The following is a 25868-nucleotide window of genomic DNA, read 5'->3' on the forward strand; positions in this document are numbered from 1 at the left end:
TTCCCCCCACCTAAACGTCTGGAACAACGGGTGTCCCGTTTTAGAGGGGAAGAAACTGAGGCTTCATGACTTGCCCCGGATCAGGAAGCCCAGTGAGAGGAGCCCCAGTCGTCTCAGGTCACCCCGCAGGCAGCGTTTCCTGCCACAGCGCACCGCCCCCGCCCCCCCATCTTCACGCGACAGCCAAGTTCTGAGACCAGGGGGAAGTTCTGGGGACACGCAAGCTGGGTCTCTGGCATCACGTGAAGGAGGAGACCAGCAGCCCCTGGAACGAGCAGCAATGCCCCTTCCACGCGAGGATTCGAAAGAGGCTCCTCAAGCCGGAAGTTTGGAGGGAGTTGACAGTGACCTGGGAAAGCGTTCCCAAGACTGGAGATGGGCCCACGGTCTTCCGGAGGAAGACCCGACGGCACGGACGGTTTAGGAACTGGGAAGATGTGCGCTTCTGCAGACAAAAGACATTGTTCTGAACACGTAAGACGCCAAGCCTACCGATGCTGGTGCCGGCACTAGAAAAGCCACAGACGCTTGAAACGGTTCTGGACTCACCCACGGTGGAGACCGCTGCTTGACTCCCGTCTGCCCGACGGCCCGGGCGTCCCGCGGCGGGTCCACTGAGCTTCGTGCCGGCACCTGGGCAGGGGCACGCTAGGAACGCGAGGGGCAGGCCCCTTGCTCCCGGGAGCCCGAGCCACTGGTGTTTGTTCCCTCTGACTGCAGAGACTGGGCTTCTTTAAGTGTGAACCACCTGGGGCCGATTCCTGAGCCTCAGCTCTGACCCAGTGCATCAGACGCTGTTGGAAGGGGGGCCCAGATCCTTCCACTTTACCAGAATCCCCTGGCGACCCTAATTCCCATCGCAAGTTGGGAACCGCTGCTCTGGGCTCCCGTCTTGGGTCTCCCTCCCTTGCCTGCCGGATCCAAATTCAACAGCTGTTTGTTGAAGCCCAGCTGTCTTTCAGGCTGTGGTTTAGGCACTTGAGCTACACCTGTGAACAGAACTAACAAAAATTTAAAAATGTAGACCTTCCATTCTACTGGGTGGGGGTGGGGGAGTGAGGGAAGAAAAGGATAAGCAATAAACATAATGAAGAAATACATTGCTTTTCACTCTATATTAGAAGGTAATAGAAGCTAAGGGGGGGCCTGGGTGGCTCAGTCGGTTAAGCCTCCCACTTCGGCTCAGGTCATGATCTCATGGTTCATGAGTTTGAGCCCCACATCGGGCTTTGTGCAGACAGCTCAGAACCTGGAGCCTGCTTCAGATCCGGTGTCTCCCTCTCGCTCCGCCTCTCCCCTGCTCATACTCTCTCTCTCAAAAAATAGATAAACATAAAAAAAAAAGCTAAGAAAAAAATAGAAGGATAAAGGGAACATGAGTGCAGGGATGGGAGAGGAGGGGTGAGCTGACTCGGACGCATCCCGGGATCCTTTCACCGCTCCTGGAACGAGGCTTTGGACCTCTGCACCCGCACCCATCATCTGCTCGGATGGGGACTTCCTACTTGGAACTGCTTCTTCCCCCCGAGGCGCTTTGCTGCCCCCTTATGGTCCCAATGGACCCCACCCACAGAGGGTCCTAGGGTAGCCCTTCCATTGCTGGCCGGACCTGGTCACCATCTCTCCACGCTAACTCCGGGAAAGTAACTGTCTACACGTTTCTGTGGGACTGAGCACTTACCAGTCCTCTGAAACGTTGGAAGGACTGGAGATTTATCTGAGCCACACTCAGTGGTGTGCTGGAGCTCCTGAGAGCCCACCGCATGGCATCTCTTTCCAACTATGCAGCAGTGACATTATATTGTAGCTTAAGATTGGCCATGGTGGGAGTAGTTGCACCAAGAAATCTGCAAGTGCTCCAAACCAAGGCGCTTGCTCTCTCTCTCTCGCTCTCTCTCTCTCTCTCTCTCACACACACACACACACCCAGGTACAGAACAAACATGTTGTTACCCATCTAACCTCACAAGGATGGCAAGTCACGCTTCTGTGACAGATACAGCCACACAGAAAACTTAATCCCAAAGCCCTGCCCTTTCCCTGAGATCAGGTAACCTGGGTGTGGTCTCTCTCTTGCTTCCTGGGTTAGTGAAGACTGAAGGGTTTGAGATTCTGGACCAAAAAGATACACAGCAGTGCTTGGAATGAAACAAACAACAGTGACGTGAGGGAACACAAAGGCGGAAAAATTCCCCGCACTCAATTTATTGCCTTCTATCTTGTTTTTGTTGTTGTTCCCTAATAGCCATTACACCCTCAGAAACTGACTTTCCAGGGCATTATAAATCCAAACATTAGCAGAGCCAGCGCTAAAATAGCTCATTAAAGAGTGTGTGTTGGAAAGAAGGATTGTCAGCGTACTTTATACACAATAATCAATTATGGCAAATTTCTCAGCACTGGTGTCTATCACTCTTCTTTAAGATGCAATCATGGAAATGAGATCATCACCCTTAAAGAAGTTATTCAGTGCATCTGAAGTTGTTCCCCGCAAACACTCCAAGGCAGGAGGAAGGGAAGGGACATCCCCAGAAGTCTAAGCCTAAAGAGTAAAGCTCTTTACAAGTTCAGAGCGGCAAAGAAGGCTTCAGTTGGAGGAATGCGAGTTGAGTGTGGTAACAACGGGATCTTGGCGGTGTGGGCTGCTCCCATTTGTAGCATCTGCCTGTATTCGTGGTGTAAAGATTCCCACCCTTGCCATTTTCAAGCAACCAGTGTGCTGTCGGCTGACTTGCTAAATTCCTGAATATTTAATCATCAGTGATAATGAGCAAGTCACACACACCGCTGACTTTGGTTTTGCAGCTAATACGAATCTTGCCCTCAGCTCAGTGACACGTCCCTGCTTAATTTTGTTTCCAATGGCTTCTGTCCGCCTTCCGATCTTCTAGTAACATCTAATACAGTGTTTCATCTACTTATGTGTGATGGCATGGGGTAGGGCTTTAACATGGAACAGCCTCGCATTGAATCATCCGGTGAGAAAAGTATTTCCTTTGCATTTCCCTCTTAATGCTCCATGCCAGGAGTAAAGTCCCCGTGGGGAGCTCACGTGCTTTGACACCTCTAGAACACCTGTTCCTCACCCTCTTTTCCAAAGTGGGAGGGGGCCCCAGGTTCAAGTCTTCAGGCAGGCAGTGGTATCAAACCAGAATGTAATAAAATCGTTGCATTTTATTTCACTTATTATGCTTGGCTTTTTCTGGTAAATAATACTGATTTTTTTCCCCATGTATGGCAACAGTACAGAGTTTTCTTTGAAACATGTTACTAAATATGCTAGTATCCAGGAGGTACCTGGATGAAGCAAAAGTCACTTGCCGCTGGGAATCTTCAGAAGATGAGACCCAGCCTCTGTGGGGTGTGTGCTTGTAGGGCTCTCTGGGGACAGAAATGCCCGGAGGCAGCTTGGTTACATTTGTAATTATTCTCTACCTTTGGGGTCTCCTGCTCCCATCTAAATCAAACATCATGTAAATGATTCATCTCAATCAAACAGACTTAGACACAAGTAGCAGTGTGCTGTCACACGCTGATTTATAGCAGGTGCCAATTTCCCTGGTGTAAATATTCCCACATGGCCCATTTCAAGCAAGCAACGTGACATCACTGAGCTCAGAACTGGGAAGAAATGTGCACAGTCAGCTTGCACTTGCGTGAGCCAGCAGGAGCTGGCTCCAGCACGCCATTGGCTCTAACCGCCACTTGTCGTAGGTTTTGGATTATCTTGGAAGGCACCACCCAGGGCACCTTCCCGTGGCATCTCACGCAAGCCCCCAAAGCTATAGTTGCTGCTGCTGATTTCCCATTTTGCAGAGAGGTAACTACTCTGGGGCAGAGAGGGTACGGGACGGGCCCAAGGTCATGCAGCTGGTAGGTGATGGGCGTGGGGATTGAACTAGGTCTGAGCACAAGCACCCTTCTCTACCACGGGGGCAGACGTCACCGCGCTCCGTGTCTCATCCACACGCATCAGATGTATCACCCCCCCCAGAGTAAGGAATGTAGCTCCCTTTCATCTGCCACTTGAGGCCTGAAACACTCTACGTGGCATTTGAAGCCCTGTCTGCCTTACCTCTCCAGATACACATCTTCTGACCCAAGCCCATCTGCATAGCACGCAAGGAAGAAAAATGAAACAAAAACCAATGAATCCGCCCAGTACTCTGAAAGATCCTTATTGAGCCCCCAGAAAGTCCCAAGCAACTCCCTGCTGTTAGAACTCACTTTCACCCAGGCCGTGACATTGAATATCCTGCTCCAAGAGGGTAAAGAGGAGGAAAGGACCCATTATTTGTTGAGCTCCTGCCGTATGCCTGGCTCTGTGCTTGTGGCTTTATGCCCTTCTACCTCCATGACCATCCCATGAGGTGGGCATTGTTACGCCATTTCACAGATGAGAAAACTGAGTTTCTAGGAGGTTGAGTGACCTGCTGAAGGTCACCCAGCTAGGGAGCGATGTGGCTGGGATTGGAGCTCCAAGGCCCACGGTCTCTCCTAAGCTAGCTCTGCCCCAGAGCCCGGCACACGCCCAGACACAATGAATTCACGCTTAATCTTTTTGCCAAGGGATAGGACAGAAGGGCCGTAGAGAAGGCCACTTGACCTCATAAAGGTATTTTCTGGATTTACTGAGCTGGGTCACTCCAGAAGGCGTAGACTGTACTAGAAGACTAGTAACTAAACCTCACACTCCCACACACAGTTAGGGACCATCTCCTTGGGATGCCAACAAGCTTGCTTCATCCCCCCGAAGTAGACCCCACTGCCCTGCACGGAGACGAAGGAGCAAGCACGTTTCCTGGGCTCTTTAAAATGATCCATGAGACCTACAGGCCACCTGCCCCTGGAGTCAGAGAGAACCTCCCCGCAAGGCTATTTCCAAAGAAAAACCGAAGTCAGGAAAATGAAGCGACTGGCAAAAGGTCAAGATTCCCGAGGTGGTGAAGCTGTAACTCCGCTGGTGGTCTTCTGAGAACTTGACCCAGACGTCTTTCCCTCCTTCCGGCTCCGGCCCCCGTGAAAGAGTGACCGCAACCTGCCTGTAAGTCCCTAAGTAAGCTGGCCTAGATGTTAAGCCTCCACGTGGACTGCCATCTTCCAAGAACAGTGGAATGAGCTGGGATTTTCAAGTCAGACAGACGTGGGTTTTAATCCAGACTTTGTCACTTACTAGCTGTGTGTCCTTAGGCAAGTCCCTTTACCTCTCGCTGCTGATTTCCTCCTTGGTGTTCCTTGTTCTTGATCCCTGTAGGGTTACCATGAGCCCAAGAGAAGATGTCATGGTCTTCATCGAAGGATGAGTAAATTATTGGAGTGGGTTATGTCTGAGCCTTTAGTTGAGTCCTACTTACATGCTAGAACCCACTCTCATCTCATCCAGTAATTAAGTAAAAATGACAATGGTGCACTTGGGCCAGACCTCGAAGGACAGCAGTGCCCTCCACAGGTTGGAGTGGTAATGGCAGTGGTGACAGTGAAATCGGAACAGCTCTCTCCCTCTCTCTCTCTCCCCTTCTCCAATCAGTGACCCGCCCGACTTCAGAGGATCAAGTTCAGGGAGGCCCCGGGGTCGCATATATGTAGACAGTGCACCACAATGGTTCAGGTCCACAGACCCGCCACTCGCTAGCTGTGTGGCCTCTGGCAGGAGCCATGATGTGTCTAGGAGCATGGGACACATGGCTGTCACATAGCAATGGCAGTTATTAGGCTGCCGTTAGGATCACCATCCCTATCCAGCTCCCACGAATGCGGGACCAGGGGAAAGGGGCGCTGTTTAAAGATGATGCAGGGGCTCCTGAGTGGCTCAGTCGGTTAAGCATCTGACGCTTGATTTCAGCTCAGGTCATGATCCCAGGGTTGTGGGATCGGGCCCCACATGGGGCTTCTCACTGTGCATGGAGCCTGCTTAAGATTCTCTCCCTCCCTCCCTCTCTGCCCCTCCCCCACTCATTCATGCTCTCCCTCCCTCTCTCTCTCTCTCTCTGTAAAACAAACACAACCATTAAAGATGATAGAACTTCAGAGTTGTCTCCACATGTACATGACTACCTGATGCTTGGCCACAGGCCTGTCTCCCCCTAACCCCCACCGGCTTCCAATTTCTAATGCCTACCTCTTGGGCAGTGGTTCTCAACTGGGCGGGGGTTGTTCCCCAGGGGATAGCTGGCAATATCCAGAAGGATATTTTCTTCTCACAACTGGGGGAATGTTGCTGGCATCTCGTGAGCCGAGGCCAGGGATGGCACTAACCATCCCGTAACACACAGGCTCACTCCCCACCCCCGAAGAATTATCCACCCCATGACGCTACCGGGGCCAAGGCTGTGAAACACACGCTAAGGAGTTAGTGATCTGGGTCACTCTGGATGATGTGTTTGTTCTCTTGGGATGCTGGAGGAGTCTCTGGGGTTCCCATGCTGAGAAGGAATGTCATGGCCTCCGTGGATTGTAGCCACATCTCATACTCTGCAGGCAGGGTTAAGGACCCTCTTTGGGGGATTGCATTGGCATTTCGTCTTCCCACAATGCCTCTCGCTTGACTTTCTCCCATGATGACTGCCTCCCATGTGATATTCAAAGACACCTCCCGGCAAGGCAGCCCCATGGAGCAGCACCTAGCTTCTGGAAGGGCAAAGCCAATCACTCAGAGCACGAAATACATTTAGGGTATGGACGAACACCCTGATACGAGGTGTACAACAGTTCTTTGATGATGATTCAAAGACACTTTGGCTTGGATGGTTGACTGTCTTGTTTGGGACGGATGGATGCACCTTGACCTCTCTCACTGTCTTGCTTAGAGTTTCCCAGCATCTATATGTCATTTACTCAGCCTTTCAGCACATCTTGTTAAGCATCTGCTGTGGGCGGGGTCCAATGTTAAGTGTTAGAAATGAAGTATCTGCCCGAGATTCTTTGCCAGGTAACAGGGCCTCTGTGCTGTAGGAGGGGGAAGGGAGCGGGCTCCAGGGTTGCTCAGACACTAGCTGGGGTTGAATCCTAGCCATGCTGCCCACCAGCTGTGTGATGTTGGGAAAATTACTCAACCTCTCTCAGCTTGTTTTCTCATCCTTAAAAACTGCAGCGGTACCCCCCACTTCTCAGACTTGTTAGAAACACTAAATATCTCAATGGCGATGATGGAATAGATCTTACAGACCCTGGTTCCCTTCTTTAAATGCTAGCTCTTGGGGCGCCTGGTGGCTCAGTCGGTTAGGCGTCTGACTTCGGCTCAGGTCATGATCTCACAGTTCATGAGTTCGAGCCCTGCGTCGCGCTTAGTGCTGACAGCTCAGAGCCTGGAGCCTGCTTCGGATTCTGTGTCTCCCTCTCTCTCTCTGCCCCTCCCCCATTCATGCTTGCTCGCTCTCTCTCAAAAATAAAGAAACATTAAAAAAAATTTTTTTAAACAAAATCCCAGCTGTTCCACTTTTTTAACTGTGAGAACTTGAGCATATTAACTTCTAGGATTCTTGATTTTCTCCTCTGTAAAGTAGAAATAAAGCACCAAAGTTGATGCGAAGATTAAAGGAGATGATGCCTATGAACCCATTAGCTGGTTACTGCTGGTGTGTTGTAAGCACTCAGAAAAACATAGCTTTTACCATCATTACTATCACTATTATATTGCCTAACATAATCAGAGCTCAAATAGCTATTTTTGTCCGCATTATTGTTCTGGATCTATTTCAGTTTTTTACACAGCTGTGGGTGGCTGGGAGGCAGGTGTCCCTGCCTCTCTTTTTGTGCCAAGACTCTGCAGACTGGTGAGCAGCGGGAAAGTAAAAGAATCCAGGCAGATGGGACCTTCACGGGGGCAGGTTTTGCATAATTCCACCTGCACACACGCAGAGATAAACTGAACGCTCTCCCAAGCCTTCTTCATCCATGGGATGATTTCTTTTAAAACCTGCATGGAATCCCAAGTAATGAAAAATGACGAGTCTAATTATAGATTCCGCATTATACACGGGACTGTCTGCCGTGTATTCATACAGATTGTCTGGGTTAGTCAAAGTCCGTTCAGAGTGCTCAAGGATACCATCCGGAAGCTAACAGATCTAGCCCGTCATAGCCACGGGGCCAAGCTGTCCTATCATCTGGTCTTGTAGCTCCCACAATGCCTAGAATTGCTTTGACGATAGAAGGGCCTGAAAATAAGTGTAATAAGTGGCCTGTGGTACCTGTATATATGAAGATTATCAGCTCATTCACTTGGAAACAGGGCTGATTCCAGATTGCAGAGCTTTTAAAAATGATTTTCTTCTAGGAGGAACAATAACACATACTCAGTGGAGACGTTTAAAAATATGCCCCTTTGAAGAAAGAAAAAAAGGGGAAAAAAAACCCATCTGTATTCCCGTCACCCAACAATAACCCTTGTATATACCGCTGACCCTTGAACAAAGTGGATTTGAACTGTGCGGGTCCACTTACACACGGATTTTTTACAATACAGTACCGTTAATGCATTTTCTCCTCCTTATGATTTTCTTAATAACATTTTCTTTTCTCTAGTTTACATTTTTGTAAGAATACAGTATATGAAACATGTAACATACGCAAAATGCGTTAATCGACTGTTTATGTTATTGGTAAGGCTTGCAGTCAGCGGTAGATTATGAGAAGCTAAGTTTGCGGGGAGCGCAAAGTTATGCGTCGATTTTCGACTCCGTGGGGAGTACCGGGGGGTGGGGAGTGGGGTTGGCACCCCAACCCCGGTGTTTTTCAAGCATCAATTGTACTCTGTTGCTTGTTTCTTCCAGTATTTTCATTTTGTGCATTCGGGGTTTGGTTTTACTATTCTCTGGTTTCGGGGGAGGTTGACATTTTTTGGAAATTATAATCACACTGCATAAAAAAACTTTGCAGGATACCTTTTTCCCCCCTCTCAGAGAACGTTTATTTATTTTTGAGACAGAGAGAGACAGAGCATGAATGGGGGAGGGTCAGAGAGAGGGAGACACAGAATCTGAAACAGGCTCCGGGCTCTGAGCTGTCAGCACAGGGGCCCGATGCGGGGCTCGAACTCACGGACCGCGAGATCGTGACCTGAGCCGAAGTCGGCGCTCAACCGACTGAGCCACCCAGGCGCCCCTCTCAGAGACTCTTTTTAAGCATATTAAGCCATCATGGCTGCATCATAGTCCAACAAATGAGTACATCAGTGTTCACTCAGCTGTTTCCCCTTTTATGGACATCTAGGTGCTCATTTTGATTGCTTCAGCCCCTATCAAACATTTTGAACATAAGGTTTTTTCCTGTTATTATTCCAGTTATATCCAGAGGCGGAATTACTAAGAGAAATTGCAAGGTTGTGCAAGGTGTTTTAAAGACGTTTTAAAGACTCTACAAACATTTCCTATACTGCTTGGTGTGGATACGACCTCAGGTTTTTATTAGTGCGGGTGAATTGCTATCCTCCTCCCCACCTTCCCCCGGACCCTTCGTCTGTTACGGGGACCTTCCCAGATCCACTGTCCCCCAGCAGTTGTTGTCCAAAAGCCACCCCTCGGGCATCAGTCCAGTTTGACCGCCCAGCGAACCCCAGTTTGGAGCAAGACTGGTCAGCCATTCTGTCCCCTACTCGTCAACCAGTTGGCTGAGGCAGTGGCCCCCGGGGCGGGAATGGGAGGCTGCTTCACAACACCTCCCATCTTCGTACTCTTCTCCCCTGTCTATTGAGTCTGGTTGCCGTCTCGTTGCCATGGCGACCCAGTCCCAAGGCTAATAGCTCTCTCTTGGTGCTTAGAGGAGAAAACTCAGCTGACAGACGAGCGAGGAAGATGCAGGAGAGAAGAGACTAGCCCCCCGAATGCCCCCGCGAACTTCGGCAAACGGGCACAGATAATTAGAAATGAGACTGTAGCGTCACACAGACTCTGACATAAGGAAGGTTCCGGGGCCAGCAAGGTCATCTGTTGCCAAAGCTAATTAAAATGGATGAAGAGAAATCAAATTACCTCAGATCTCATCTCTGCTTGATGGAGAATCTTTCAAAACATAGGTCAGTGTTTAGAGGCTCTTTCTACCCTTGGGGGAATGATACGGCTTCTAGAAATGACCTGACATGGTCTTAAAGGTGAAGTGGGATTTAATAGCTTATCTCCACATCCCACGGCCATCTTGTCAATTCCACCTGACCAGCATCACCTAGTTCACCCGTGTCTCTAATTCCCAGTTCTCTCCGAGCTCCTGTCCTCGTCCAGTGCCCCGCCTGCCGGGACACACCTCCCATGGCTTCCAAGTGAAGGCCTCTCCCACGCGCTGTCCCCACAAAAGAGCCCAACCGTCAAATCTCAGCACACAGCGTCCCCCTCACTAACACTCAGTTCCCTGAACGATCCACAACCCCCTTCCGGGACTCTGTTCTTGCCTCAAGTACACGCATCTTGTCTTCCCGGAAGACGCCTCCCTCTCCTTCGAAACCCAACACAAATGCCATTTTTCTCTAAATTGAGTCATTTCCTCTCCTGGCTCGAATGCCTCTTCATTCATACCTACAATATAGCTCTTCCCACGCTCTACTGGAATTGAGCGTTTCGGTGGCGCTTCCTCCTCGGCAGCCACGGGCTTGCCTAGGGCAGGGGCTCTGTGTACTCATCTTCCTGAATGCAGCCTGGCACGTGGTCAATCCTGGAGGTCATTACCTCCTCAGAGCTGGGCTAGCTGGTTCAAAGGATACATTCTTCCATCTGGGGAGGTGAAAGTAGCACCTTGAGCTTCTCTAGCTCCTAGTTTCCAAGGAAGCCAAAGCCCTCGGTCGTAACGGTGTCATCAAACGCGTACCGGGTTCCTAACGATGGTGTAGCGGTTGAGCACATGGAGGCTGCAGCCGTTGTTATAGTTGTCGTTTGGGGAGCAGAGCTCAGCATTCCTTTTTTATAAGCTTTTTGGCAAATTCCAAACATATTCAAAAGTGTCAGTAGAATATTGACCGTCCTCCCCCATCCACATGCCCATCAACCCAGCTTCCGCGACGATTAACGTTTGGTCAACTTCGTTGCCTTCTGTCGCTCCCTCCCCACCCCACTGTTCGTCCGGAGTATTTTAGGGCAATCCCAGACATAAGGGTCTCACCTGTCGCTATCTCATAAACAGTCTCTGCCAAAAATCCTAGCTCTTCTAGCTGCTATGTCTGTGACCTCAGGCAGGTTAATTAACCTCCCTGATCCTCATTGTCTGGGTATGTAAATGAGAATGATCACAGCACATCCATCATAGGGTTCTAAGGAGGACCAAATGGAATATTCCACGAAAAACACTTGGTACCTAGCATGTGCCTAGATCACGCGCTAAGTTGGTCAGCATTGGCCATCAAAAATCACTATTATTATCACTGTCATTACTGAGTTGACAGCACGGTCCCAGCAGCGGGGACATGAAGGACAAACAACAGTATCCGTCAGTAATCACGGCTCTGGCAGCAGAAGGAGGGCAGACTGGGGTGTGGAAAACCTGGAGCCTGAGACCAGATAGGAGGCTGGGAAAATCGTCGTCCAGGGTGGGCTGGGGGCTTGAGGTGGGGAGACAACACACACAGGGAGAAGAGAGCAGAGACCTCCCACTGACTGGCTGCAGCTTGTCCCCTGTATTTAAGACGCTGGGTTTTCTGTTTGTCTCTTTGTTTGTTTGTTTGTTTGTTTCGTTTCTTAAACTCCACACGTGAGTGAAATCATATGGTATTTGTCGTTCTCTGACTGATTTTACCTAGCATTATACCCTGTGTGTTCCTCCAAAATAATTAGCAGTAGAGTTACCATATGATCCAATAATTCTACTACTGGGCATTTCCTTAAAGAAAATAAAAAACACTAGTTCAAAAAGATATAGGTACCCCTAGACCCCTGTGTTTACAATAGCCAAGATACAGCAGCAACTCAAGGGTCCACCCATAGATAAATGAATAAAGAAGGTGTGGTGTGGAGCATTACTCAGCCGTAAAAAAGAATGACATCTTGCCATCTGCCACATGAATAGACCTAGGGGGCACACTCATTATCACTATTCACACTTACAATACGATGAACACATGCTCACTGTGGTCATTTTTCTAAACACAGAAAATCATATAGTCTCACTTATACGTGGAATCTAAACTAGGCGCGCCTACCAAAGCAGAGAACGGAGCAGTGGTTATCAGGGGCCGGTGGAGGGAGGACTGGGGAGGCGGTGGTCAAAGGGTACGAAGTTTCAGTTACACAAGAGAAATAAGTTCTGGAGGGCTGCTGTGCAGCATGGTGCCTACGGTTAACACGGTACGTATTTTATACTTAACATCCGCTAAGAGGGCACATCTTATGTGAAAGTGCTCTTACCATAAAACGTAATTAAAACATAATTATTACACTGAAGAGAACAGGAGGAAACTTTGGGAGGGGATGAGTAGGTTTATGGCTTTAATTTAGATGGTGACGCTTTCAAGAGTGCGCACTTTGCAGGTTGTAAACATTAATTATGTACAGCTTTTTACATGTCAAATATACCTCCATAAAGAGGTCCAAATAAGTAAATAAAAATTTAAAACACAGATGATGAAGAAAATGAAAACTAGCCATATCCCTACCACTCAGAATATAACCTACTATTATTTATATTAATATATATTTTACATAGATGTGATCACTCTGAATATTCAGCTACTCCTTCTCCGTTTCATGTCAGCAAGAAACAGAAGAGGTGACCTTACCGTGCCAGGCCTTACCCCTAATTTCGCTTCTTTTGAAAAGCTGTAGCTACCAGGAAACCTAAGGAAAAAATCAATTATTTTTCCTGCCTTTCCTGTATGGATTGTTTATCGCTGGTAATTAAATAATGGATGAAGGGATGTGTCTCCTTATAAATTATGGCAGCTAATAATACATCAAACCTTGATTTCAGACTTCTAACCTCCAGAGACAATCGCTGTTGTTGGGGCACCTGGGTGGCTCAATTTGTTAAGCACCCAACTCTTGATTTCGGTTTAACGTTTTATTTATTTTTGAGACAGGGAGAGACAGAGCATGAACAGGGGCGGGTCAGAGAGAGGGAGACACAGAATCTGAAACAGGCTCCGGGCTCTGAGCTGTCAGCCCAGAGCCCGACGCGGGGCTCGAACTCACGGACCGCGAGATCATGACCTGAGCCGAAGTCGGCAGCTTAACCGACTGAGCCACCCAGGCGCCCCTTGATTTCGGTTTAGATTGAGCCCAACGCCGGGCTCTGTGCTGAAAGCTCTGAGCCTGCTTCGGATTCTTTCTCTCCCTCTCCCACTGTCCCTGTCCTGTTCGCATGCACAAACATGCTTGGTCTGTCTCTCTCTCTCTCTCTCTCTCTCTCTCTCAAAATAAATAAACTTAGAAAAAAAAATTGCTGTTGTTTTAAGCCACCCACTTTGATGTGCTTTGTTTCAGCAGCTCTGGGAAATGAATACATTGCCCAAATATTACCATGTGTTCGTGTTTTTTTAATTTTTATTATTATTATTTTTTAAGTTTATTTATTTTGACAGAGAGAAAGAGAGAGAACTAGTGAGGGAGGGACAGGAAGAAGGGGGGACAGAGGATCTGAAGCAGGCTCTGTGCTGACAACAGAGAGCCAGACGTGGGGCTCAGACTCACAAACCATGAGATCATGACCAGAGCTGAAGTCAGATGCTTAACCAACAGAGCCACCCAGGCGCCCCCATAATTTTTTTTTAAGTGAAAAAAAAGGAATAGTTTAGCCATAGACTGGGTGTGATTTTTCAAGGTATTATTACCAGGGTCTCATCCATATTGCAAATAACTATTTACTTGGTGGTAGTTATAGTCAAATACAATTTCATTTCTGGACTCTGGTTTTCACTTTGCAGAGCACTGATTTGCATTTCTTTATTCAAAGATACGCATCTGTACTAGATGGGTCACACTAGATCTTAGTTTCCTTCCTCAAAATGAAATAAGTCTCCCACTGCATTTCCAGCATGCAACTCTGCTGCTGATTTTCCTGCTCAGGTTGCAGCAAGATCTGGCTCATTGTACCATAGGTTGTGGGTTGCTCAATCACCCGCTGATTCTGACTGATGCACGCACATCCCATGACCCCTCCGCCACAGAGATGATCCCCTCAGGCCATGAGCACATGAAACTCAGCTGCTAGGTCCTTTGAGGGGCCACACAGAGCCAGTGAATGGGTTGAATTAATAGTAAAACAGTATCCTGAAGGTCTCTTGACGCACTGAGCCGAAATCAAGTTGTTTGATGTCTACACAAGGGTACAGAGCCAAAGCGGAGAGCGGATTCCTTCCCCGATGCCCCAGAATGGGAGGGGCTGTGGCTGCGGCCCTCTGCTACTGTCTAACATGCAGTGATAGATAAGCCGAGTGTTAAACTAGGCTCTACCCAGATGTGACAAAGGGGGACAGGCTCACCCAGAGAGAGATCTTAGCCAAGCAGGGGGCTGGTCTTTCCTGTCCCTTGTCACAAGTCGGCAGGAGCACAGTGCCTGACTCACAGTGGGCGGTCAATATTTGTGAAACAAAGAACCAGTTAAGCTCAAGGGTCTAAAACTTCAGAGCCCCTGAATCACCTAAAATGGAGTGTCTCCATAGTCTCAACAAACAGGTATAGGCAAGGCCAACATACCACTTTAAAAGCTGCACTCTGTGATTTTGATGTAGGCAGCCTGCCGTCCACACTTTGAGAAAGCCTAACATAACCAATGAACGTTTTGCGGTCAGAGACCATCTCATGTTCTTCTGTTATTGGACACCTGCCGCGTACCGCATGCTCTTCCTAGTCCCGGGGATAGAGCAGAACACAACCTTCTGTGGGCCGGTCTCTGTCCAAGGTCAAGGTCATGTGGGTAAGGAGGGAGACAGTGCCTGCCCTTGAGCCCAGAGACCAGTGGGAGGGATGGAGAGGGGACAATGAGGAATATGCTTTCACAATATGATAGGTCTTGATAGGAGGTGATTTTGCCCTCCAAGGGACATCTAGACACATTTTTGTTTGTCAAAGGGGGAAGTGCCACTTGGGTTGAAAGAGGACAGGCCAGAGATGCTGCTAAAGGCCCCGTAATGCACAGGACAGCCCTTCACATCCAAGAATTACCTGGCGCAGAATGTCAATAGTTCTAGGTTGACAAAGGCTTCAAAGTAGAATGGGTGAAGTGTTACAACCAAGGGACAAGCAAGGTACATAACCAAGTACGGAGGCAATAGCCCACTACTGGTCCTACAATGTGGTGCCCAGGGCCCCGGAGCCTCCCTCCCTGTCTCCCACTCCATCCCACGTGTGCATGCCTAGCAAATATGCATGAAACCTGGAGTTACGCGGGGCTCAGTTTGAAGCCCGGCTCCTCCCCACTGGGCAAGCCGCTTAACTCTCCCGAAACCTTACTTTCCTCCCAGCTCTCCTCCATGAGCAACAGGGACTCCGGAAGAGAGGGGAGAATATTTTTATGTACCCGTGATTGACAGTCTGACAAACTCCCACTTACCTCACAGGGTTGATGCAATGAAGTGAGGTCATGCTTTGCCCAGTGACAGCACCTGCTAAGTGTCTGTCATGTCAGCTGCTGTGATGATAATGAGTGATGCCCCCCCTCCCCCCCACGGTGGTACCACCTCTGCCTTGTCCCTTACATTTACCTGATTTTTAGATACAGCTCCTTCCTTGAGACTCTTGCCTTCTCCCAGCACATTGTATAGACAGCGGTGACTCTCCTCGATATGGTGCCAGGTCCAGAGCCTCTAGCCATGCCCTGTCCTTCCTCTCTAAGTGGGGAGATCCTCAAGAAACTCCCCTTCAAAATTTTTTTGTTTATTCATTTTTGAGAGAGAGACACAGAGCGGGTGGGGGGCGGGCAGAGAGAGAGTGACAGAGAGAATCCCAAGCAGGCTCCGCGCTGTCAGCATGGAGCCTGACGCAGGGCTCGAACTCACAAACTGTAAGATCATGACCTGAGCCGAAACCAAGAGTCGGACGCTTAACCGACTGAGCCACCCAGGTGCCCCAAGAAACCGCCCTTCAGTCACAGTGAGAACCAGCTTTCAACATGAGCACTTGGTAAGCACCTCAAACACCAACACAACTCCTTTTTTATTTCCGCTCCTTACTTTAGGCCATTTTACTATCCAGACAACTTGTCCCAGACATATCTGTCTCTGGTGGCCGGTCTCCTTTGGCACCCTCGGCAGCTCGCCCTTGACGAAACCACAGCTATGTCAATGGCATAATCAACACATCTCAATTCCCTTAGGTTCTAAGGTTGCCCCCCACACACCTGCAAGTGGGCCCTTTCTCTCCAAGCCTAAAGAAACGTCACCTCTGCCTTCTAAATGGTAATTTTCTAAAGGTCAGCACGTCTGGCTGTCATTCTTTCAAAAACATGGCTGCCCATCAGAGAACTTCCAAGATTTTGAAGGGTCTCTTTGGCCTCCTTATAGTTCTAACCTTTTCCCACAAATTCATGTCTGGTAGCTCCAGCTGAAAGCCCTCAGCCACCATGGAACAGTGTAGTTATCAATCAGTGAGCAAATAAAACCATATTATCTGGAAGCAAGATAATTACATCCTTAATAAGGAACCAGAGTCCTCTGAGCAGAAATATGGAATCTCCCGGCTGGAGGATTTTGCTAAAAGATGCAAAGCAAGGGCCAGTCAGAATTATATGTTGCAAGTTCTACCACCATCATGTGGAATTTTCCCGAGCGGTGGCAGCTCAGGTTATTTTTTACCCTTGTCCAGCAGACCTGAGGAGCTTAAGGAACTCACAAGCATTTTAAATAACTCGTCATCACCCTCCGTGTTCTTGTGGCCATGAGCGACTCATTCTCTGAGGTGCGCAATATTTCCTCGGACTAGTTATATGTCCTTCTGTTGGCTGAGTGACAGCCTTCTACTTGACCTTCAAATCTCAAAGAGTCACTTCCTTGGTTTTCATCCTTTTCCCCTCCCCAGCTGCTTCCTTTTTTGTGCCCCATCACATTTCAAATGTCTCTCTTACAGACTGTACAACAGATACGTTTCTCATGGCATAGGAACCATCTCCTGCACTTTTTTCTCTTCCTCCCCAGAACCTCACTCTCATGTTGGAATAAGCATCCACTGAGTGTCCACTTCACTTCTATTCAACCATCCAAATCCAGCCCTGGGAAACATTGTTAAATAAAATAAAACAAACATTGGAGGCAATTCACTAGATTGTTTTTCATCTCTTGCTTTAGTTCAAAATACAATAGGTAAGAATATATAGTTGGGCTTGATTATGGACTGCAGGTTTCTGCAGAACATTCTAACTTTTGGTTCAATATTTAATTCACTTGAACCCCTCGTGACCATGGTCAAAAGAGTCAGTGTCATCCAAGTATCCATGAAGGAAAAAGGACCAGGCACTCCATCTAGATTCTACCGTCTTGCTTTTTGCCTTCCTGCCTCCTCCTACGCAGAATGTTCTTTACCTTTTTTAAGCCAGAGTTCCTACTAATGGCCCCTTGAAAAATCCTCTTGGAGCATCCCCATTGGCTGTTCAGTGGCCAAACAGATACTTCTAAAAGCTACTTAGTGTTCCCCTTCCTTTAAAAATAATGGCCATCCTTGAGGACCAGAACTAGGGTGGGGCAAGAGATGTGACAAGGGTTAAAAGTTAAGGAGGGGCTTCCTCTCAGGTGCTGACCCAGTGCCTGCCTGACCCTGAGAGTGGGTGCCTCCTTAAATTTTGCACCCTTGTCACCTCCCTTTCTCCACCGTAGTCCACAACCTGCATTATTGCAAAGACACCTGTGCAACTCGTCCAAAAAAACAGTTGGCTGTTTGAATCTTTTCTCTCTTTTCCCAAGTGGGCCAGTTTATGTTCCTTAACATTTTACTTTTTCAGTCACTCTTGCATCTAGGTCAAAATCTGAGGGCTCACTCACTTAGACTCCTAGAGTTATTTGACAAAACATAGAAATTCCAGATTCCAAGTCTATTTGCAATGTATTACTTTTCAATACCCCCTTTGTATTTTAAGCCATTCCAAAGATGGCTGTTGTAAATGTGAGTAATCTTCCATAGATGACATTGGTAGATATGCTTCTTAATTATAGTATTACTCATTTCTTCCTTTTCAAACCTTTTAATTTATCACCTAATAGGCACAGTGATCCATGGAATAACCCATCTTCATTTTTTCCCCTGTTTTGGGTGGCTAGGCTTATTGTTATTCATAGCACAGGCCAAATGCTTTGATTATTAAGTGGTGTCATTTGTACCCTAATGACTTTGTGCTTTCACACCATTCAAAAGGAAATTGAATATCATGAAACATTAAATGAGATCCCAACAAAGATTGAGCATTGTTAACTTTCATTACTCACATGTGAAAAAACTGACTACTCAGAAGGTGACTGGAGGTGGAAAGATATTCTAGATTTGTATGGTCACTGTGGGCCCCTGCATCCTTGGAAACTCTTTGCAATATAGTACCAAAGGCCCCAACCAACTTGACCAGCACGTTGCCTCACATTCACTCTTGCTCTTTGTCCTTGCGCCCACTGGCCCCCTTTTCAGTCTCTCCATTCACATTCTGCCCCCTCTCCTGCGAAAGGCCCCTCTTCCTTCTTAGCTCCTTCGTACTCATCCTTTAAACCCCAGCTCGACTGCCACTTGTTCAAGGAAGCCCTCTCTAATCTTCCCAAACAGATCAAACCCCCTATCCACATTCTCATAACACCATCTTAGAATTAGTAAGTGTCAATCTTGCATTCGTTCGAATCATTCTTTGATGGTCTGCATCTCCCATTAGACCATAAGCTTCATGACGGCATGGATCTTGTAGGTGTTTACTCACCGTTGTCTTCCCAGGCTTTCAGAAACCCCACCTCTCCTGGTTCCATTGCAGACAGAAGTAAGAATAACTGTAAGTACTGCTCCTTTGCAAACATGTTCTGAACCCATTACATTTTCCCCGTAGGCCATGCTTGAATGCCATCTTGAATGCCAGTAGACTTTGTTGGAGCAGGAACCAACAATGGCCCAGGGTCAACTCTGATGGGTGGCGATCCGTGGGGGCTAAATAAACAAATTAAGAACACAGTTTTTTAGTTGTGAGATTCTTTTCATTATGTTTAGCCTATTTAATAAGCAAAACCGTGGGTACCTCAGGACAGAGAGATCCTACTGATTTCATCCATTACTTAAAAAAAAAATTTTTTTTAACATTTATTTATTTATTTTTGAGAAGAGACAGAGCATGAGTGGGGGAGGGAGGAGAGAGAAAAAGGGAGACACAAAATCGGAAACAGGCTCTGGGCTCTGAGCTGTCAGCACAGAGCCTGACACGGGGCTCGAACTCACGGACCGTGAGATCATGACCTGAGCCGAAGTCGGACGCTTAACCGACTGAACCACCTAGGCGCCCCACCATCCATTACTTTATACACAGCTCCTGAACAGGGCTTTGGCGCTGTTGAAGGAGTGACTGACTGCATCAATGAATGGAGAGAAGAGAGCTATTAGCATTTAACATATGAAGAAAGTGAGGAGCAGAGATGAAGCACCTCGCTGGAATGACAGCAAAGCAGAGCGTAGGACTCAGTGATGATCTCACTGCCACCTGCCGCCATCCACTTGGGATGGTACCAACGTGGCCTCCCAGGGACAGGAAAGAAGTATCAGAAAAGCTCAGGTAGCCTCTGTGCTCAGGATCTCGGCAGCTTGAGGTGTTTTAATCATATGACTCAAATTTCCTCCCACTGTCTGGAGGGGAGATCAGCTCTGGCTGAGATAGCCTGAGTATGCCCAGAATCCCGAGCCCGGGAAATTCCAGCTGCCAAGACCAGATCTGGCCAGCCGCACAGCTGGTGGTGGCTTCTCAGACTGGGTGTGAGAGGCCACGGCCCTGATTACAAACAGACTCCACTGGCACACCCGGGCAGCACCGAGCAGGCCCCCAACAGGCAGCTGCCTGGGCCGAGGGCTCTGAGATGAGCGTCAGGTGAGACAGAAACCTCTCGTGTGGCTCAGCCGCATGACCTCTCACTCTCTCCACATACCACTTGCCTATTCATCCATCCGTTCATCCTGGAGGCTATCATATGCCCGATACACCCGTGCACTGGGGTCCCTGAGGTTGGTGCCACTGTCCCACCATCTAGAGCTGCACTCCCCAATATGGTAGACATGAGCCATGTGCAGCCACTGGGCACATGAAGCATGGCTCATCTGAATTGAAACACGCTGTAAGAACAATATACACCCCAGATTCCAGAAACGTAGAGTACGAAAGGAGGAAGGAGCATAAAATATCTCATGAAGACCTTATTATGTGGAGCATATACTGAAGTGATAATATTTTGGATAGATTTGGTCAAAGAAAATATATTCTTTTTTTTTTTTTAATTTTTTTAACGTTTATTTATTTTTGGGACAGAGAGAGACAGAGCATGAACAGGGGAGGGGCAGAGAGAGAGGGAGACACAGAATCAGAAGCAGGCTCCAGGCTCTGAGCCATCAGCTCAGAGCCCGACGCGGGGCTCGAACTCACGGACCGTGAGATCGTGACCTGAGCTGAAGTCGGAGGCTTAACTGACTGAGCCACCCAGGCGCCCCGAAAATATATTCTTAAAATTGATTTTACCAGTTTCTTTTTACATTTGTTAATGTGAGTAACTAGAGAAATTTTAGTGTATTTGTAGCCCGCTGCGTATCTCCACTGCACGGCGCTGGCCTAACGTACTGGAGAGAAGAAGGGCCAAGTGCCAAGCTGGGGGTAAGGGTGATGTTATAGCTGGCCTGAGGTGCCCAGGGAGCCCAAAGAAGACTTGGCCCCAAATGCAAGAGTGGGGGCGGGGGAGTAGCAGCTTCCTAGAAGGGTCCACATCGAGAGCAAGAGCCCCAGAACAAATCCAAGTTAGCTCCAGGACCAGGACACTCCAGGAAGGAACCCTGTGTATACAGAGGCACAAAGCTGAGAAGCCCAGTAACCTCCAGATAAGCGTCCAGTGGCAGGAGTGAGGGAGGTGTAAGACGAAGCAGTGACACAGGAAAGGACAACAGACGTCCGTTCCTGAGAAGTCAGTCCAGTGTTGTCCAGCAGGATGACTATGTGAGCCACAAGCCACGTTTTCAGTTTTGCAGTAGCCACATCCAGAGAAGTAAAAAGGGGAGGAAGTTAACTTTAGTAGTCTGTTTTATTGAAGCCAGAGTATTTATCATGTTAACGTTTCACCACGTGATTGATGTCAACAATTCGTAGAGAGAGTGTATCTGCGCTCGTTGGCTTTGAAGGTGGCCGCGGGGCTTACACGCAGAGCACATCGAAGTCTGTGCTGGCCCCAGTTTTCAGGTGCTCAGTGCCACATGTGACTTGTGGCTTCTGCATTACGCAGTGCGGGGCTACTAGGATTTTCCCATCGTCAAGTGCGCTGGGAAAAGGTCTGGAGCAGAAGTGTCCCTTAGGAAAAAACCAAAGAACAAAAATGGTAGCCACAAGAGAGACAAGGAGCTCTCTGGAAGTCGTCACCACCATCTTTTGGTCACTGTCACCTACCGAGGTGCCTCAATTTACGAACTGGTATTTGGGGAGCAAAGTCTCTTTTTGCAGACTTTACCTCGTGATGGAGTTATGTGAGGGCGGTTTCGGGGTGCAGACAGCAGAGCCCTGTCCTGGATTTTGTCCAGAGTCCTGTAAAGGGGTAACTGCTCTCTCAGTTCCCAAGTGGTTCGAACTCCTTTCAGTTGGGGACCGGGGACAGATTCCTTAGATTTTTCACCTTTAGGTTTCTCATCTGTGAACCTGTGGTGTGCAGATAAAAGGAAGCAACGTGTGTAAAGTGCCTCGCCTGATAAAAAATTGATCAGAAAATGGCCATTTCTTTCCTTCTACGCTGTCATCAAAAGGGCTCTTTCACATCTCCAAGAGCAGCCTAAGAGGATGTTAAACTCAAACAGCATGACTGGGGATCAGACTAGTTCAGTTATGTCTCAGAAACATTCCCAACCCTTTCTCTATCCCCTTCAAAAGGAACTTCAAGGAGTCAGTTCATTTCAGAAGGAAATTGTCCAAAAAAATATGCAGATTAGAGCCAGCCCTTCGGGGGGCTTTTTTCTAGTATCACAATAAGCTTTAACTGGAAAGAAAACAGCTTTTCAGTGTCCCTGGGCTCTATCTTACTGGAGAAATGGCACAAAAATTCTTCCGAATCTCCAAGGAGTTTCCAGGTGCTTAATGGCTTGTCAGGGTAATAAACAACTGAATTCTGGGAAATCATTATGTGAGATGTTACCTACCACCTTCCTCTGCCTTTGAGAATCAAATGAAACAACATAGTCTGGGTGGAACGGGGGCGGGGCGCAGGGGGAGGAAGCATCAGTTTTGAAGTCTGACAAACCTGAGTTTGAACCACAGTTCTGTCACTGATAGCCACATAGTCTTTGGACAGATTGCTTTGATCGTTGAGCATCAAGGTACTTAGCTGTAAAATGGGTATGACATATATCTTACAAGAACTATGTATGAAAGGAAAGAATGTTAGTTATCTATTGCTGCATAACAAAATGTCCCCAGAACTTATTGGCTTAAAACAATATTTGTGATCTCACTTTACGTGGGTGAGGAACCTGGGCAGGGTTTAGCTAGGTCCTTGGGCTCAGGGTCTCCCAAGGTGTCAGCCAGGGCTGCGTTCTCATTTCTAGGCTTAACTCCAGAAGGATCTGCTTCTGAGCTCTCTCATTGGTTGTTGACAGGAGCTAGTTTCCCGTGGGCTTTTGGACCGAGGGTATCAGTTCGTCAGCGGTTGTCGGTGGGAGGTCTGCCTCAGTTCCCTGCCGTGTGAGCCTCTCCCTAGGGCAGCTTACAACAGGGCAGCTTGTGTCACCAGAGCAAGAAGGCACGAAGAGTCAGAGGAAGAGACGACAAGACAGAAATCAGTCTTTTATAACCTAATCTTGGAGGTGACATCCCATCACTATTGCTGTTTTCCAACAGTCAGAAGCAAGTCAGCAGGTTTGGCCCACATTCGAGGGAGAAAGGGTGTGTGTCAGGGGGAAAGGAAGGTTGGGAACCATTCTGGAGGTTGTCTGCCACGGTATTTAAACATTCTCGGTATATAGTCGTGATGACCAGACATGACAGCATTTTGAAAAGCAGTGTTCACCACAGAAATAAAAGAAATCTACTGGCATGTGTATCAGGGTCAGGAAATTTAATCATATGACACTACCAGTCTATAAAAGGGCTGATTCTAACCGATACTAGGTTTTCCAAAGACTACGTTTAAATATGCATTTAACTTACATTACATACTGCTTTGATAACATATTGCCAAATAACAATGTTTGGAGTTAAAAGGCACTCATTTCTCCTAATGTTTTATCATGTGTCTGAACCCCTTTCTGATTATTTTAGGATGTCCACGCTTTTATGGGGATGTAAATAAAAATATTCGTCTCGATTTTCTCATTTAGCACCATTACAAAGGCATTTGACCCTGCTGTACTTTCCTTGTAATTAGCAGCTTAATAGCAACATAGTATTTCCATTCTGTAGATAAATCTAAGAGTCTCGGTTTACTTAACCATTCCTTTACTCTGTGATACAGAAGTGGCTGCAAGTGTTTTACCGTTAAAAGCAATGCTGTGATTGAGTATCTTTTGTGTGGTAAGTTTTTTCCCCTACAATTTGAATTATGTCTTTAGGCTAAGTCCCAGAAAAGCAATTAGAGTATACACATTTTAATGGTTCAAGTTTTTATCCAAATGGGAAGACAGGTTTCCTCAAAGACAGACATCTCAGCTTACTTTAAACTAAAAACAAAAACAAAAACTAACAAACAAACAAACTATGCCATGTAGCCTATAAGGACATTTCATGAATACTTGTGGACTTGAATGAGTGAACAAAAATATTTAAAAATCTGAGACTTCAGGAAAAAAATATTTAGGCCAGATCTCTTGTAATTTTTTTTTTTAAATCAAGAGATGTTGTCTTTCCATTTAGATTTCACTAAGAAATGTGGAGGGCCTATTCATGCCAAGCACTGGGCATGGTTGCCCTTTGCTTATCTCATTTAATCCTCACCAGCGCCCCCTACAGCCCATTTTCCGCACAGTCAGAGAGTGAAATGCTCAAAGCATAAATCAGATCAGGGCCACGCTTGCTTTTTAAGTAAGCCCGTATCATTTGAAAGGAAAACTAGGTCCTCTTCTCCGGGCAGAATACTAGTTCTGGAGAAAACTCTACTTACGTAGAAACAAAATTTCCACGCAATAACCAGGAGTAACCTAAGGGAATTTTCCTGAATATAGTTTAGCTTGGGCAATGGATCATTTTAGTTAAACTACGAATCAGAGTTATAGAACACTTTGGTAAGCAGGGCACAAGTGACTCTGAGAAAAATAATTTTACCGGTCAGAATTTACTCTGACTGATGTCTTTCTTGGAACCTCACGGTACCCTCCTCCCCACCAACTCCCCCCCCCCCACCTTTTAAAGAAAATTTCGTCGTCTTATTACAAGGACTATCACTTTCATTTCTTAGACCCAGAGGACCAAGTTGCTTGCACAAGCTCAGAGTTCCTGAGCGACACAATCAGAATTTATTTCCACCCAGGGTCCCAAAGCATCTCTGGCTTGGCTGCTAACCTTGAACCACAGCGCCCCCACGTGGGCGGCGGCTGGTTTGGCTTTTCCACCTGGGCAACTTCTCACCCAATCAGCGCTTCCGTTTTTCTCCTGGCTCAGGTGAAGGAGGCCATGCAGCGGATCCACGACCGAGGAAACATCGGCAAGTTAATTCTGGATGTAGAGAAGACCCCGACTCCACTGGTGAGTCAAACGCAGAGGGATCCGTTCAGTTCAGCACGGCAGGGTCTATCAGACGCAGGCACAGGTGGGGGAGAGGGAAATACAGGCGGCTCTCTGGCTCGCGGAGGAGACCTGTGTAATCAAACAACCATGCAAATGGGCGATTAGTCATACCGCTGGGATGCGTGTTGAGAAGGAAAGGAAATGCTTCAGTGCGAGCATTTCAAGAGCAATTTAAGGACAGTCAGGAAAGATAGGGATAACCTGCCTATCACAGGTGCTGCCTCCTGGTTGCCACAGGTGAGAGGAATTCCTGGTAAAATCTAATAGAGTCACGCACATTCTCAACAGAAGGATGCCACCTGCCTCCGAGATGCCTCCTGAGGGTACCCTTACGCCCAGGGATCCCTCCAGGAGTGAAGCGTGTCAAAGTCACTCCCCAACCTGCTTGCTGGGGCCACCGGTGGTGGGAGGGGGCGATGTAGTGTGCCGACGACACACAGAGCACCATCAGACTGCGTGGATTCAGAGCCTGGCTCTCCTCTCCTGTGTGTGACCCTGGGCGATTATCCCGCCTGTCTATCTTCAGTAGCCCTGTCTGCAAACGAAGGTCTCACAAGTCAATTAGAGTGATACACATAAGGCATTGTCCCATGCATACTAAGTTCTGGGAAAGGATTAACAGCGAAAATACCTGGGGTTTTTTGTTTCTTAGCTTTCTCACCCGTTGCGTCTTGAACCTGCATCGGGCATTTATAAAAGAAAAAAGAACTAAAATCTTTGCATGTTTTAGTGTGTATTTTTTTTTTTTTTAAGTGTACCTTGGCTTTTGTAACCATAATGTAGTTCGGGAAGGATGGTCATTTCACTCAATGAAGGGTGATTTCATGAGAGGGCATTTCACAAAGTGCAAATGACCAATAAGTATAGGGACATCGTATGTTAAGTGCTTATGAAGTTCTAGGGGTGTGACAGCAAGTATCTGAAGGCAGATGAGGGGTTGAGGCTAGGGAGGAGGCGAGGGCTGGGCTCTCGGGTCTTCTGTGCACTTCTGTTGTTCTTAAGACACATGACCAGGTCTGTTTTACCCCATCAGTTGAGGGGATCTAGAGCCA

General features: G+C 47.6%; 1 protein-coding gene across 1 annotated transcript in view; it reads left to right on the forward strand.

The window, feature by feature from the left end:
• LOC125916254 (synaptic vesicle membrane protein VAT-1 homolog-like) overlaps positions 1 to 25868 on the forward strand; it is an 86745-nt gene that overhangs the window by 55595 nt on the left and 5282 nt on the right. The window contains exon 7 of the mRNA XM_049622386.1: positions 24691 to 24774. Within this exon, the coding sequence (XP_049478343.1) occupies positions 24691 to 24774 (84 nt within the window). The remainder of the gene's footprint in view (positions 1 to 24690; positions 24775 to 25868) is intronic.

This window comes from Panthera uncia (genome assembly GCF_023721935.1).
Source record: "Panthera uncia isolate 11264 chromosome E2 unlocalized genomic scaffold, Puncia_PCG_1.0 HiC_scaffold_20, whole genome shotgun sequence".
NCBI lineage: Eukaryota > Metazoa > Chordata > Mammalia > Carnivora > Felidae > Panthera > Panthera uncia.